Source organism: Punica granatum, chromosome 3 (assembly GCF_007655135.1).
Source record: "Punica granatum isolate Tunisia-2019 chromosome 3, ASM765513v2, whole genome shotgun sequence".
NCBI classification, from domain to species: Eukaryota; Viridiplantae; Streptophyta; class Magnoliopsida; order Myrtales; family Lythraceae; genus Punica; species Punica granatum.
This window is the reverse complement of record NC_045129.1, coordinates 5964364-5979779: the sequence shown is the minus strand read 5'-3', so window position 1 is coordinate 5979779 and position 15416 is coordinate 5964364. Positions and strand designations below refer to the sequence as shown.

The window sequence follows — 15416 nt, the reverse complement described above, 5'->3', positions numbered from 1 at the left end:
CAAATCATTTCTAATTAGTCCATATTATTAATACATATTGATTAATTAATATGATTTTTTCTTAAAAAATAAAAAATTTTATTTGAGAATTGAAAATAGTATTTCAAGATATGAAAAGTTTTGTAAAGTTATTCATATATCTATAAATCTATAAAATTAACAAAAATGCTAAATCATCCTAATTGATGTGCCTAAAAATCCTCATAATGCAAATTATCACTTACACCTATTGAATAACTCTTGAATATTATGTAATTACAACTCATGGCATTGTGAGCGGGATTTTGAATTAGGATAATTTTTAAATTGATTATTAGGAGGATATAGCAACACTCTAAAATTAATTCAAATAACATATATATTTTAAATTAGAAATATTTAGTTAAAGTTACATTTATTTATTTTAATTATAAGGTAAAATAATATATATATTTTTATACTTTTAATCTTATAATATTTTATAATTTTAAAAAAGTACAATTCAATTTTAATTCCACCAAATTTCCGTACAACGCACGGTTGTCATCAAGTTAGGATTAATGCAGATGATTGCTTTGTTGAAAAAGAAAAAGAAGAAAAGGTATATTGACGAGAAGAAGATCATTGCGATGTAACTAATGTGTTTATAATGTATCAAAATCTCTTCTTTAAAAAAGAAAAAGTAAAAAGAAACGAGTTCACGTCGGCTCGATAAGATGATAGCTACGAAAAAATTACAAAATACGGAAAGGAAACCAACGTAACATTCAAATCAATTTATTGATATTATTATACAGATGACAACTATTACAAACACGTAACCCACTTATTAAATTTTAGATCACATCATTGAAAAGGCAAACCCAATCATAAATACAACCAAGGAATTGAGACAACCATTTTATTGGATCATGCAACTAAAATACTCCAAGTGAAGTAGCATAAAAAGGAGTGGGCTTGTAGGAGAAGCAATTGGGAGTGTAACTCGAAGCTCGGCTTCTGGGTTTTTCAACCAAACCAAGTGCAGGTTGGTTTAGGTACGCGTAGTTGCTCTTCGTCCACCTGCAGATTCACAGCAGTTATCACATTCCTTGTCAGTCCGTCGAATTACAGTAAGACAACAAGAAGGATTGTGTTATGTGACTGTCAGACTCAAGAAATGTTTAAGGCGAAGAAGCGTATTCAACCAAGAAGGATTTCGAAACTACTGCAGTTAGTTTCCATTCTGATGTTCTGTGAATATGGAATGAAACAATTTGTGCAGTTTTCACGCAGAAGCAAGACATAGGCTATCAATTAATGCCCCGAAATCAGACAAAAGCATTGTCGATTTCATCATGATTTAAGTGAGGGCAGATAAATGCTCGATTTCTTAGAGCTGAAGAATTCGGTTCGGGATGATTGTTAGGCAGGTTTGGTTTACTTTTGGAGAAATAACCGAATTGGGGAACGATCCTTCTCATGGTTGCTAGAAGGAAAGCGAGTTGAAGTGCCACTAACCAGTCTTTTATCCCGACTCGCACTTCATTCTCATAGTTCTCTGTGTTCCGGGAAGCAGCAGTATCACTGTTCTTCCCCTTAGGATCGTCGTCAGCATCTTCGAGGGACTCTATGAAGTGCTTGTAGTTATCAGCCTGCGCAGGGGATCACGACTTAATGAAACAGTAAATGCGGTTCACCCTCCAAGGATGAAAAGCCAAGAAGCACGTTGTTACTTGGTTCCGGTTACAAATGATTACACTCAAAACATCAGTGATAGATAATTAGTGCCCGTCGGGACTCATGTCATCAAGAATCAGGCCAAGCGCCAAGAGTATTTGCAGACTTCAGATAATTGTAGATAGATTACTGTTGGGGTTAGGGATGTACTCAACCAAACAATAACGCAGCAATTAATCTTCCTCCCCTACTGGTGTAATCGAGATAGGAACTAATCAAATCAACCAACAAGCAGTAAAGTAAAACAACACCAAGAATTTTACGTGGAAAACCCCAATGTGGGGAAAAACCACGGGACCAACTCCGAATCAACGATCCACTATGAAGGTTATACAATGTCTTTCATCAAGGGTAAACCCTTGGATCACCAAACTCAAGAGAAACACTCTCTTGGATCACCCAAATACTAAATTCGTCACCCACACCGGGTGGTTCACAAAATCAGCTGAAACAGCACCTACAGAGCTCGAATAGAAATTCTGACCGTTCAGAAGTTAGCCCCACGTGTTGTGAAGCTGCTGTCAAAATTTCGTCCCAATCGGAGTTCGTTTGACGTTCCGATCGAGGTTTGATCTCCAGCTGCGCGCTGCCCCTGTTGAGCAGAATTCGGCTCTGCTCTTCCTTTGTTCTTTGTGCTGTTTTGCTGCTTGCAGCTCCTCTGCCGCTGCTGTCTACCCCTGTGCTGCTACTGCAGTCTGCTGCTGCTTTTATACCTCAACTGATTTGCTGAAACAAAAACCCTAATAAAATGGGTTCTTGGGCTTATTAAGGCCCGATAAAAACCCAATACAATTTGAGCCCAACTTCCTCCAAATTGGAGGGATACTGTCTACCCTTTCCTGCTACTGCAGTCTGCTGCTGCTTTTATACCTCAGCTGATTTGCTGAAGAATAAACCCTAACAAAAATGGGTTCTTGGGCCTATTAAAGCCCGATAAAAGCCCAATACAATTTGAGCCCATATCCCTCCAAATTGGAGGGATACCCAACAAACTCCCCCTCCCGACTATTTGGAGGCTTCAAGCATACCGGCTATACTTCGGCAAACATGAAGTTTCTCCCTAGCGAGAGGTTTTGTCATCATATCTGCTCCATTCTCATCGGTGTGCACTTTGTCTAGCTTCACCAGCTTGGACTCCAACACATCTCTAATCCAATGAAACTTGATATCGATATGTTTCGACCTCGAATGGAAAGTGGGATTCTTGCAAAGATGAATGGCGCTTTGACTATCACAGTGTAGAACATACCTTTCTTGCTTCAAGCTCAACTCTTGCAAAAACTTTTGCAACCACAACATCTCCTTGCAACCTTCGGTCACCGCAATGTATTCGGCTTCCGTTGTAGACAAAGCGATGCACTTTTGAAGCCTTGATTGCCATGAGATAGCTCCCCCTGCAAAAGTCATCAAGTATCCCGAAGTGGATTTCCGAGAATCGATATCTCCTGCCATATCTGCATCCGTGTAGCCCACTAACTTCGGCTTACCAGTGCCAATGTGTAAACACACCTTGGATGTTCCTCTGAGATACCTCAGGATCCATTTAACCGCATTCCAATGCTCTTTCCCCGGATTGGAGAGAAAACGACTTACCACACCAACAGAATGAGCAATATCTGGCCTTGTACAGACCATGGCATACATTAAACTTCCTACAGCTGATGAGTAAGGAACTTTCTTCATCTCTTCTTTCTCCTTCTCACTTGTAAGACATTGCTTCGAGCTAAGTTTGAAATGAGAAGCAAGTGGTGATGAAACTGGTTTAGCATTACCCATGTTGAACCGATACAAAATCTTCTCGATGTACTTCTCTTGAGAAAGCCAAAGTTTTCCACTTGATCTGTCACGAGAAATATGCATCCCAAGGATCTGCTTTGCCGGTCCCAAATCCTTCATGGCAAAGGACTTGTTGAGCTCCTTCTTCAACTCTGTAATCTTGCTCATATCATGACCAACAAGTGGCATATCATCCACATATAACAGTAAAATGATAAAATCACCATTCGAGAATTGTTTCACGAACACACAATGATCTGAAGTTGTCCGTGTGTAGCCATGGCTCAACATGAAAGAGTCAAACTTTTTATACCACTGCCGAGGTGCTTGCTTAAGCCCATACAAGCTCTTTCTCAGCCTGCACACCAAATGCTCCTTACCTTTAACTCGGAATCCTTCAGGCTGCTCCATATATATTTCTTCCTCCAAGTCACCATGCAGGAAAGCTGTTTTTACATCGAGCTGCTCGATCTCCAAATTTAGACTAGCTGCCAGTGCGAGAACAACTCGGATCGATGACATCTTGACAACGGGCGAGAAGATCTCCTCGAAGTCAACTCCTTTCTTCTGGTTGAAACCTTTCACTACCAGTCGAGCTTTGTATCGAGGTCGCGAGTTCTCTGTCTTCAACCTGTAGACCCATTTGTTCTTCAATGCTCTCTTACCTTGCGGTAGCTTCACTAGGTCATACGTGTGATTTTCAGACAAGGAGTTCATCTCCTCATTCATCGCCTTCAACCAGTGCTCCTTGTACTCATGTGCCACAGCTTCATCATAGCACTCAGGTTCTCCCCCGTCAGTCAGTAGCACATACTCATGAGGCGGATATCTTGTAGATGGTTGTCTTATTCTATCAGATTGTCTAGGTAGATCTGCAGGCTCTAACTGTAACCGCGAGCCTGTATCATCCGTAGTCACATCATCATCTACCTGAGGAATCTCACCCCCAGTCGTGGTTTCTTCATACTCACCAGGTACCTCTTCCACTGGATGCTCTACATCAACCGGTACAGGAATAGAGATCTCGTGAGGATTGCCTACACTGGCCTTCTCTAACTTTTGCAAATCCTCGATTGTCTGGTCCTCAAAGAAGACAACATCCCTGCTCCTGATGATCTTCTTGCTATCAGGGTCCCAAAGCCTGTACCCGAACTCTTCATGTGCATAACCCAAGAAGATGCACTGTTTTGCCTTGGCATCAAGTTTTGATCTTTCATCTCGAGGAATGTGAACAGATGCCCTGCACCCGAATACTCTGAGATGCTTGTATGATACTTTCTTGCCGGTCCACACCTGCTGGGGTACATCTCCATCAAGTGCAACTGACGGTGTAAGATTAATAAGATCAACCGCTGACCTCATTGCCTCGCCCCAGAAAGGCTTAGACAGTTTCGCTTGAGAAAGCATACAACGAACTCTCTCAACAATTGTGCGGTTCATCCTCTCTGCAAGCCCGTTCTGTTGTGGTGTCTTCGGTACCGTCTTCTCAAGTTTGATACCGTGAGTCCTGCAATAGTTCTCGAAAGGACCTCTATACTCACCACCATTATCAGCTCTGACACATTTCAGCTTCATGCCTGTTTCTCTTTCCACTGCTACATGGAAGTTCTTGAAAATCTCAGTCACCTGATCTTTAGTTCTCATAGGGTAAGCCCAAACTTTCCTGGTGTGATCATCTATAAATGTCACAAAATAGAGAGCACCACCAAGAGATCTATCCGACATAAAACAAACATCTGTATGCACAAGATCAAGTATATGATGGCATCTAGAGGGACGACTTCTAACAAAAGAAACTCTCCTATGCTTACCAGCTAAACAGTGATCACAGGTGCTCAAGTGCATACCTTTAATGGGCAAAGACTGCTTTCTAGCAAGAATTTGAATACCTTTCTCACTGATATGCCCAAGTCTCCTATGCCATAGCTCGATAGGATAATCCTCAACAACATTAACCTGACCGGAGTTGTGTCTGGCACGCAGCCTGTAGAGAGTGTCGGTCTTCTGACCCCGTGCCACAATCAACGAACCCTTGGAGAGCTTCCATCTCCCATTGCTGAATTCATTACTGTAGCCTTCATCATCAAGTTGACTCGTCGAGATTAGGTTAAGGCGAATTTCTGGAACATGCCTCACCTTCTTCAAAAACAACTTGCAGCCAAGCTCGGTCTCTAGACAGACATCACCAATACCGACAATCTTGCATGATTGTCCATTCCCCATTCTCACATAACCATAGTCCCCGGTAGTGTAAGATGAAAAGAAATCCCAATGAGGAGTGACATGAAACGAGGCACCTGTATCTGCAACCCAGGTAGAGTCCTGACATGTGAAATTCACATAAGCTTCATCACAAATGATGTAGGTCTCTCCATCACATGCCACTGCTGTAGTGCCTTCTTCCTTCTTGCTCTCACCGTTGCCATTCTGATTTTTCTTCAGAGCTCTACACTCCCTTTTGTAGTGTCCCTCTTTTCCACAGTGATAGCAAGTGACCACTTTCCTCGTCTTCGACTTTGATCTGCCCCTCGATTTGCCACGTGAGTTACTATGCTTGGAAGAGAAATTTCTGCTTTGACTTCTCCCCCGTTGTTCAGTAACCAAAGCTTCAGACTGAATGGAAATTCCCGTGCCTTTCCTTCTAGTCTCCTCATTAAATAAACTGTCTGTCACCGTAGCCAACGATAGCTTCCCGTTTGGCGCAGAATTGCTTAATGCAACCACAAGTGTGTCCCAATTATCCGGTAAAGTCCCTAAAAGTAGACAGGCCTGCAACTCATCGGGTAATATTATCTCCAGGTTCGTCAACTGGTTAATAATATCCTGGAAATTACTCATGTGCGCAGCCATATCACCTCCATCCTGAAAACGAAGATGAACCAGCTTCTTCACGAGGAATGCTTTATTTTGCGGTGTCTTCCTCGCATAGAGATTTGTCAATTTATCCCACAAAGTTTTTGCATTTGTCTCCTGAGCAACATGATGATAAATACTATTGTCTATCCACTGCCGAATCAAGCCAATAGTCTTCCGATTTGTGCGTTCCCAAGCCTTGTCATCCTTATCTTTGGGTTTCGCGGAATCCCCTTCAATAGGATCGTACAAATCCCTGCAAAATAGAAGATCCTCCATCCGAGACTTCCATATAGAGTAGTTGGTTGCATTCAACTTGAACATAGATCCTGTAGACTCCTCCATCTCGAAAACACCGAAAAAACTCAAACTTCTCTAACCCGAATCTCTGATACCACTGTTGGGAAAAATTCATGGGCTTACTTGAGACTTGGGCCCATCCGCAACCCAAAAGCTTAAGCCAATGGGTTGCTAGACCATTATCTCTTATAAACCTATGGATTTCCTCTCAATTTTTCCATGTGGGATTACTTCCATCACCCGCCCTCATCATTCTCCATATAGGAGAGAAACCGGCCCAAAAATTACTGTTGGGAAAAATTCATGGGCTTACTTGAGACTTGGGCCCATCCGCAACCCAAAAGCTTAAGCCAATGGGTTGCTAGACCATTATCTCTTATAAACCTATGGATTTCCTCTCAATTTTTCCATGTGGGATTACTTCCATCACCCGCCCTCATCATTCTCCATATAGGAGAGAAACCGGCCCAACAATTCCCCCCCATTCTCGACTATATGGAGGACTTCTAGCCGGTTTTTTTACTTCCGAACTCGGATACCAATTGTTAGGCCCTTACCATTCTCCTTGTTTTTTTACTTCCGAACTCGGATACCAATTGTTAGGCCCTTACCATTCTCCATATAGGAGAGAAAACCGGCCCAACAATTCCCCCCCATTCTCGACTATATGGAGGACTTCGAGCCGGCCTTTTTACTTCCGGACTCGGATACCAATTGTTAGGTCACGGCCCAACAATTCCACTGTCTAAGCCTTTCTGGGGCGAGGCAATGAGGTCAGCGGTTGATCTTATTAATCTTACACCGTCAGTTGCACTTGATGGAGATGTACCCCAGCAGGTGTGGACCGGCAAGAAAGTATCATACAAGCATCTCAGAGTATTCGGGTGCAGGGCATCTGTTCACATTCCTCGAGATGAAAGATCAAAACTTGATGCCAAGGCAAAACAGTGCATCTTCTTGGGTTATGCACATGAAGAGTTCGGGTACAGGCTTTGGGACCCTGATAGCAAGAAGATCATCAGGAGCAGGGATGTTGTCTTCTTTGAGGACCAAACAATCGAGGATTTGCAAAAGTTAGAGAAGGCCAGTGTAGGCAATCCTCACGAGATCTCTATTCCTGTACCGGTTGATGTAGAGCATCCAATGGAAGAGGTACCTGGTGAGTATGAAGAAACCACGACTGGGGGTGAGATTCCTCAGGTAGATGATGATGTGACTACGGATGATACAGGCTCGCAGTTACAGTTAGAGCCTGCAGATCTACCTAGACAATCTGATAGAATAAGACGATCATCTACAAGATATCCGCCTCATGAATATGTGCTACTGACTGACGGGGGAGAACCTGAGTGCTATGATGAAGCTGTGGCACATGAGTACAAGGAGCACTGGTTGAAGGCGATGAATGAGGAGATGAACTCCTTGTCTGAAAATCACACGTATGACCTAGTGAAGCTACCGCAAGGTAAGAGAGCATTGAAGAACAAATGGGTCTACAGGTTGAAGACAGAGAACTCGCGACCTCGATACAAAGCTCGACTGGTAGTGAAAGGTTTCAACCAGAAGAAAGGAGTTGACTTCGAGGAGATCTTCTCGCCCGTTGTCAAGATGTCATCGATCCGAGTTGTTCTCGCACTGGCAGCTAGTCTGAACTTGGAGATCGAGCAGCTCGATGTAAAAACAGCTTTCCTGCATGGTGACTTGGAGGAAGAAATATATATGGAGCAGCCTGAAGGATTCCGAGTTAAAGGTAAGGAGCATTTGGTGTGCAGGCTGAGAAAGAGCTTGTATGGGCTTAAGCAAGCACCTCGGCAGTGGTACAAAAAGTTTGACTCTTTCATGTTGAGCCATGGCTACACACGGACAACTTCAGATCATTGTGTGTTCGTGAAACAATTCTCGGATGGTGATTTTATCATTTTACTGTTATATGTGGATGATATGTTGCTTGTCGGTCATGATATGAGCAAGATTGCAGAGTTGAAGAAAAAGCTCAGCAAGTCCTTTGCCATGAAGGATTTGGGACCGGCAAAGCAGATCCTTGGGATGCATATTTCTCGTGACAGATCAAGTGGAAAACTTTGGCTTTCTCAAGAGAAGTACATCGAGAAGATTTTGGATCGGTTCAACATGGGTAATGCTAAACCAGTTTCATCACCACTTGCTTCTCATTTCAAACTTAGCTCGAAGCAATGTCCTACAAGTGAGAAGGAGAAAGAAGAGATGAAGAAAGTTCCTTACTCATCAGTTGTAGGAAGTTTGATGTATGCCATGGTCTGTACAAGACCAGATATCGCTCATTCTGTTGGTGTGGTTAGTCGTTTTCTCTCCAATCCGGGGAAAGAGCATTGGAATGCAGTTAAGTGGATTCTGAGGTATCTCAGAGGAACATCCAAGGTGTGTTTACACTTTGGCACTGGTAAGCCGAAGTTAGTGGGCTATACGGATGCGAATATGGCAGGAGATATTGATTCCCGGAAATCCACTTCGGGATACTTGATGACTTTTGCAGGGGGAGCTATCTCATGGCAGTCAAGGCTTCAAAAGTGCATCGCTTTGTCTACAACGGAAGCCGAATACATTGCGGTGACCGAAGGTTGCAAGGAGATGTTGTGGTTGCAAAAGTTTTTGCAGGAGTTGAGCTTGAAGCAAGAAAGGTATGTTCTACACTGTGATAGTCAAAGCGCAATTCATCTTTGCAAGAATCCCACTTTCCATTCGAGGTCGAAGCATATCGATATCAAGCTTCATTGGATTAGAGATGTGTTGGAGTCCAAGCTGGTGAAGCTAGACAAAGTGCACACCGATGAGAATGGAGCTGATATGATGACAAAACCTCTCGCTAGGGAGAAACTTCATGTTTGCCGAAGTATAGCCGGTATGCTTGAAGCCTCCAAATAGTCGGGAGGGGGAGTTTGTTGGGTATCCCTCCAATTTGGAGGAAGTTGGGCTCAAATTGTATTGGGCTTTTATCGGGCCTTAATAAACCCAAGAACCCATTTTATTAGGGTTTTTGTTTCAGCAAATCAGCTGAGGTATAAAAGCAGCAGCAGACTGCAGTAGCAGCACAGGGGTAGACAGCAGCGGCAGAGGAGCTGCAAGCAGCAAAACAGCACAAAGAACAAAGGAAGAGCAGAGCCGAATTCTGCTCAACAGGGGCAGCGCGCAGCTGGAGATCAAACCTCGATCGGGACGTCAAACGAACTCCGATTGGGACGAAATTTTGACAGCAGCTTCACAACACGTGGGGCTAACTTCTGAACGGTCAGAATTTCTATTCGAGCTCTGTAGGTGCTGTTTCAGCTAATTTTGTGAACCACCCGGTGTGGGTGACGAATTTAGTATTTGGGTGATCCAAGAGAGTGTTTCTCTTGAGTTTGGTGATCCAAGGGTTTACCCTTGATGAAAGACATTGTATAACCTTCATAGTGGATCGTTGATTCGAAGTTGGTCCCGTGGTTTTTCCCCACATTGGGGTTTTCCACGTAAAATTCTTGGTGTTGTTTTACTTTACTGCTTGTTGGTTGATTTGATTAGTTCCTATCTCGATTACACCAGTAAGGGAGGAAGATTAATTGCTGCGTTATTGTTTGGTTGAGTACATCCCTAACCCCAACAAGTGGTATCAGAGAATGGTAAGGGACTCATGTCATCAAGAATCAGGCCAAGCGCCAAGAGTATTTGCAGACTTCAGATAATTGTAGATAGATTACCAAGTTGATTTCAAAGTTTCGAGCTTGGTACCATAGTCACTGCGAGAACTATGGACCCGAAAAAGGAGCAACGCTCGAGCTCTGGGGTCAGTTGCATCCTCCTAGGACTAGTGGAAAATATGATGTATATATAGTAGTAGAGAGGTACGACAGAGAGATTTCCAGACCCGGCTGTGAAGGATCATACTTACCGAGAATTTACGGGCCCGGACCCGGGCAGCAGCCTTGATCGCAGCTAGCAGGTGATCTTCTTCCTCGGTGCGCTTCCGCCTCCAGAACTCGGCAATCTCTCTGTTTGTTATGCATTCAGCCGAGGCTGTCCTCCTAGCCCAGCTCCTTGGGAGCAGTGGCGGCAGAGGCGGTGGCGGCGGAGGAGAAGCCACCCCTTTTGCCGCGGAGCCCAAATTCTCAGCCTCTACCTTCGCCCGCTTCATTCGAAAAGGGACTACCTTTCCTCGTGGCTTTTGTCCGTGAATTTCAAGGTCAAGGAATAGGCCAGAAAGATATAAATGTAATGGAAGAAATCTGTCGGGCCATGCATAGGAAAGGTTTTGAAGGTTGCTTCGTTGCTACCAACCCGGTTTGTCCACGAAGCTACTGATCCAACCTAACTTTCAATTCATTTTCCAGCACAAGAATCCTTCATACATAAATAAATATAAAACATATATATGTTTTTATATATTCAATGTGGACTGCAGATATATGAGTGGAAATGTGGAATTATATTGATTAAAACTTGGGGGGATCGAGCATTCGGTTGACTGGCGGTTGAACTTAATTTTTCTGATAGGGGAGTGATCTTTGTGGATAAATACAGAAGTTCTTGTTGCCAACTAATTTAAAATTTTTTGGATAGTTATGGTCGGTGGGATGATCAAAAAATGAGCCGGTTTATGATCGAGTTCCGGAGAGTTGCAGAACGGATCAGTTATAGGGGTTGTCTGTTTTAAGCCTCGGCGAGATTTTAATGGAGTCAAAACCGATCGGGCAATTGTTGTTAGTTCAATGCAGGAAATATCCCGAAATCTAGATAAGATTATGCCACTGCAGAAAAGCCAGCAAAAGGATGGTATAGTTTATAATCATTCAATTCTGAATGAAAAACATGGCTACGGAAGAGTACATATGCTCATGACTCGTCGAAACTGGATGAACTCTGAGGGATCAGCTTCTCTACATAGATTGCAACTTGGGACAATTTAGGTTATTATCTGGCTACCGAAAGTGGGCATAGTATCACACTGTTAACTTCAATTAAGGCATGAAACTCGAGAATGAAAATCTAATCCATGGCCATGAACCGACCATCTTGAAGATTGCAAAAGCTAGCTCAGTAAACTCATGGAACTTGTCCTTTTACCAGCAACGTAAACCGTAACTCCTAGAACTTTCTATTTCGAAGCTTGGATGAAATGCCATGATGATCAAGCTTGCTCTTGGAAGGTTCTTGTTTTAGTCCTTTCTACCAGGCAAAATGAGCGCAGGCACCTTCACCCAGGTTACATTTGATACAGAGATGGAACTTGGTTATACATCTGCAGTGTTGTTGCTATATTAGATTTGATTGCATGTCTCAAGTCCATTGCATTTTGATATGTTTGGCCCTGGTGTCTGCTTCTTACTCAAAAGGCGAAGGCGGAAACATAAGAACCAGCAAACATTTCCTAATCCTAAATTTGAACTCACTCCAATATAGCACAGATCAGAGGTCTGTCATCGGCAAACAAGATATGCTCCTGCGCAACATGCGGTTGGACTGAATGCAGGGCGGCATACAAGTAAATCTGAATCTCATAGGATTCAGAATGTTAATTCCCACCTCGTAATGAACTGAAAGCCGAAAAAAAGCCAGAAAAAGGACTGCATGGTAGAATGGATAACATGGCTGCCGAAGAGGACATGCGCGTTTGGCTCATGTAAACGTGTTTAGCTCTAACCTATGAGCTTCTCTACAAAGATTGCAAATTGATACAACTGAGGTTGTTATCAGAGGCCAAAACTAAACATGGCATCCTCAAAAATGAAAATTAAATGCATGGCCACTAATCAACCATTTGGGGGTTGCAGTAGCTAGCTCGGTAAACTCTTGAACTTCATAAACTTTTATCATCGATGTAAACGGTGATTCCCAAATCCTGCTATTTCACAGATTGGATGAAATGTGATGAAAATCAAGCTTGCTTTGCAACGGTTTCTCAATGAAGTCCTTTCTATCAGGCAAGACAAATGCAGACACCTTCCCCCAGGTCGCATTTGGCACAGAGGGATTACTATATAAGATGATTGCATGTCAGTGTCCATTCCATTCTCAAATATTTCTAATCTATCCCATTTCTGAACATGGTCCTGGTGTCTGTTTCTTACTCAAAGGCGGAAAACATAAGAACCAACAAATATTTCTTAATTCCTAAATCGAACTAACTCCAATTTGGTAGAGCTCGGAGGTCCGGCAATGGCAAAACAAGACATGCTCCTGATCTACATGCGGCTGGATTTAGTCCAGGGCAGCATACAAGTAAATCTGCATCTCATACAATTCAAAATCTTAATTCCCACCTCATGACGAACTGAAGTTATTGCACGGCCAAATCAAACGTGCGGACAACAAGGTTCCAAGGAAACGTAACCTAGAGACCTCCAATGCGCTTGCTCATATTACCTTATTCACATGAACTATTTGCAGTGTTGAACGGGAGATAGTACAGGAATTTTGAGCTCAACTACAAGCAACCTCATCCATTTCAACAAACAAAAACAAGTTCGAGCATGAGAAACAACTAAACACTGCTCCGAGGACAAACAAGGAGGTCCAACTTCTCAATACTAATGAGAAGATAGAAGTATTATCATCTCCAGATATTTCACAGTAACTAAATCCACTCTATCGAATTTGTCGCGAAACCTCTACCATAATGTCAAAGCTTCAACTTTTATCAAAAACTAGAAACTAAAAGATACAGCTTCACAAGCCAACCAAAATGGAATAAACAAGAAGGCTATCATCAAATACGAAATCCACCCGAAAAAAACATTCTATGAGATAGAATGGAACAAACTTGAACCCATTAATCAACAGCAGCAGAGCAAAGTATAACCTTTTTTTCCCGATTTATTCTATAACTGTGAGTAATTGTACAAAGGGTATCATACAAAACTATCCACAAGCGATCGACATTCCTATGGAGCCGCATACACAATCAACAAGGCGAATACACGCAAAAATGACAAGACGGAAACTGAAAAGTCAAGTCTGAGATGAAACATTGAGAGCCTTGGTCCTGAAGCGGTACCGAGGGGCCCTGGGGATGACCTGACTGGGGCCGAAGTGGAACTGGCCAGGGCTGTCGGTGAGGGGGGGACCGTCGTCGTAGACGTAGGCGGCCGCAGGAGTTGCAGATGATCTTGGTCCGCTTCCTCTGGATCCCCCAGTAATCGAGGGTCTCGAAGAAGGGCTTGATCTTGTCCTCCTTCTGGAACCGGAACTTGGTGGAGTCAATGGCGGAGAAGGACAGCGTGCCCTTGTTCCCGGCCTCGAAGTAGAACCCCGCCGGGAAGAGATGGTCCTGGCTCAGGTTCAGGTTCGCCCCGCACTCCTTACAGCTGTAGATCGCGGAAGCCATTGATTCGTTCCGATCAGAGGAACCGCCGAGGGGCAATGTATACGGAGGGGCTGGGACAAGACATTTCTTGGGTCTTTGATTTAATCGAAGGAAGAAGAACAGAGGTTTCGCTGGTGACGGATGGCGGGTGGATCATGTCGGGTTTCATTATTCGGATTCGGGCCGGAAGTTCCTGATTTTTCCGACTATAAGAAAAGGCGGTGAGTTTAGTATAACGTAATAAAAATTATGATAACTAATAAATGAGTACTAAGTATCGAATCTAAAACCTATTAATTATCAGGGAAGAGCGTGGTACGTACTCTTTTGATTCCCAGGTTGACTTTTATTTTTCAGTCCTCAAATAATTTCAACATATGCAATTAGAAAATAATTACTCAAGATTAAGATAGCATGTTCTAGAATTTCACTCCGTTTAATTTTACAATCATATTTTTAAAATTTTAACTTTAACTTTAACTTTAACTCTACTCACTATACAACAAAAGTTAACAACACAATTATTACTTTTTTCTCTTTCTTCAATTTTTTAAACCAATCAATTCAATTTCCAATATTAAATTCTATCCACCATCAATTACTTTTTTCACAATTTAACAATATAATCATTATTTTTTCTCATTTATTCATTACTTTTTCACATTTTTCTCATAATTCAACAACACAATCATTACAACTCAATTAAAATCAAAATTCAATTTTATTTAACTTTAAAATTAAACGCATAGTTGAAAATTCATTTAAAAGAAAGGATAGAAGACAAAATTTCGGCCCTGTTTGGATTTGAAGTTAAAATCACAATGATTTTAACTTTAACTTTAACTCTACACTACACAACAAAACACACATTTGAAAAGTCAAACTGGTGGCTCCCATATCTTATTCAAACACACAATCTCATTATACACAATTATCTACTACATCCATTTATTTTATTTAAAGTCAAACTGGTGGGCCCACAAACTCTTGTCTTCTTCCTCAGTTAAAGTTAAAGTTTCGTTGACTTTAACTCCGAATCCAAACGGCCCGGAAATGTCGAGTTGCTGATTGTCACGATCAAGAGTTCATTCATATGTATTGCGTTCGACTCCATCCAGCTCCATAAAAACCTTATATATATGTAGCTATTTACTTGTGCACGATATGCCTTCTTTCTTTTTTTTTCTTTTTCTTTTCTTTTATTGCTGGATCTTGTGCACGATATGCTAAAAGAAAAGCTAGATAATACTAGAAGGTGGTAAATACATGTTAGTAAATTGTAGTGAAACCGAAGTCGCACCAATCCAAGATAGCACAACCAATATCGGTAGAGATAACCCGATAAATAAGACCCACCCTAATTATGATAATATGGAAGACTCTTACATGACCTGTGTATTACACGTTGTGCCCACTCTGCTCACTCGCTCTCGGTATACACGACGATCTTATCATTAACACATCCCTACTGCTC

General features: G+C 42.3%; 2 protein-coding genes across 2 annotated transcripts; both read right to left on the bottom strand.

The window, feature by feature from the left end:
* Positions 1 to 721: 721 nt before the first annotated feature.
* On the bottom strand, positions 722 to 10860 carry LOC116198955. Its single transcript, XM_031529233.1, has 3 exons — positions 10532 to 10860; positions 1480 to 1613; positions 722 to 1041 (listed from the first exon to the last, which is right to left on the bottom strand). Exons 1-3 carry the CDS (start codon positions 10772 to 10774, stop codon positions 897 to 899), a joined length of 522 nt encoding a protein of 173 aa, XP_031385093.1. The 5' UTR covers positions 10775 to 10860; the 3' UTR covers positions 722 to 896.
* Positions 10861 to 13408: 2548 nt separating this feature from the next.
* On the bottom strand, positions 13409 to 14123 carry LOC116198906. The gene is given in 2 exon segments (XM_031529175.1): positions 13409 to 13723; positions 13725 to 14123. Coding segments are annotated over 2 exon segments (375 nt in total). The 5' UTR covers positions 13964 to 14123; the 3' UTR covers positions 13409 to 13587.
* Between the last annotated feature and the right edge of the window lie 1293 nt (positions 14124 to 15416).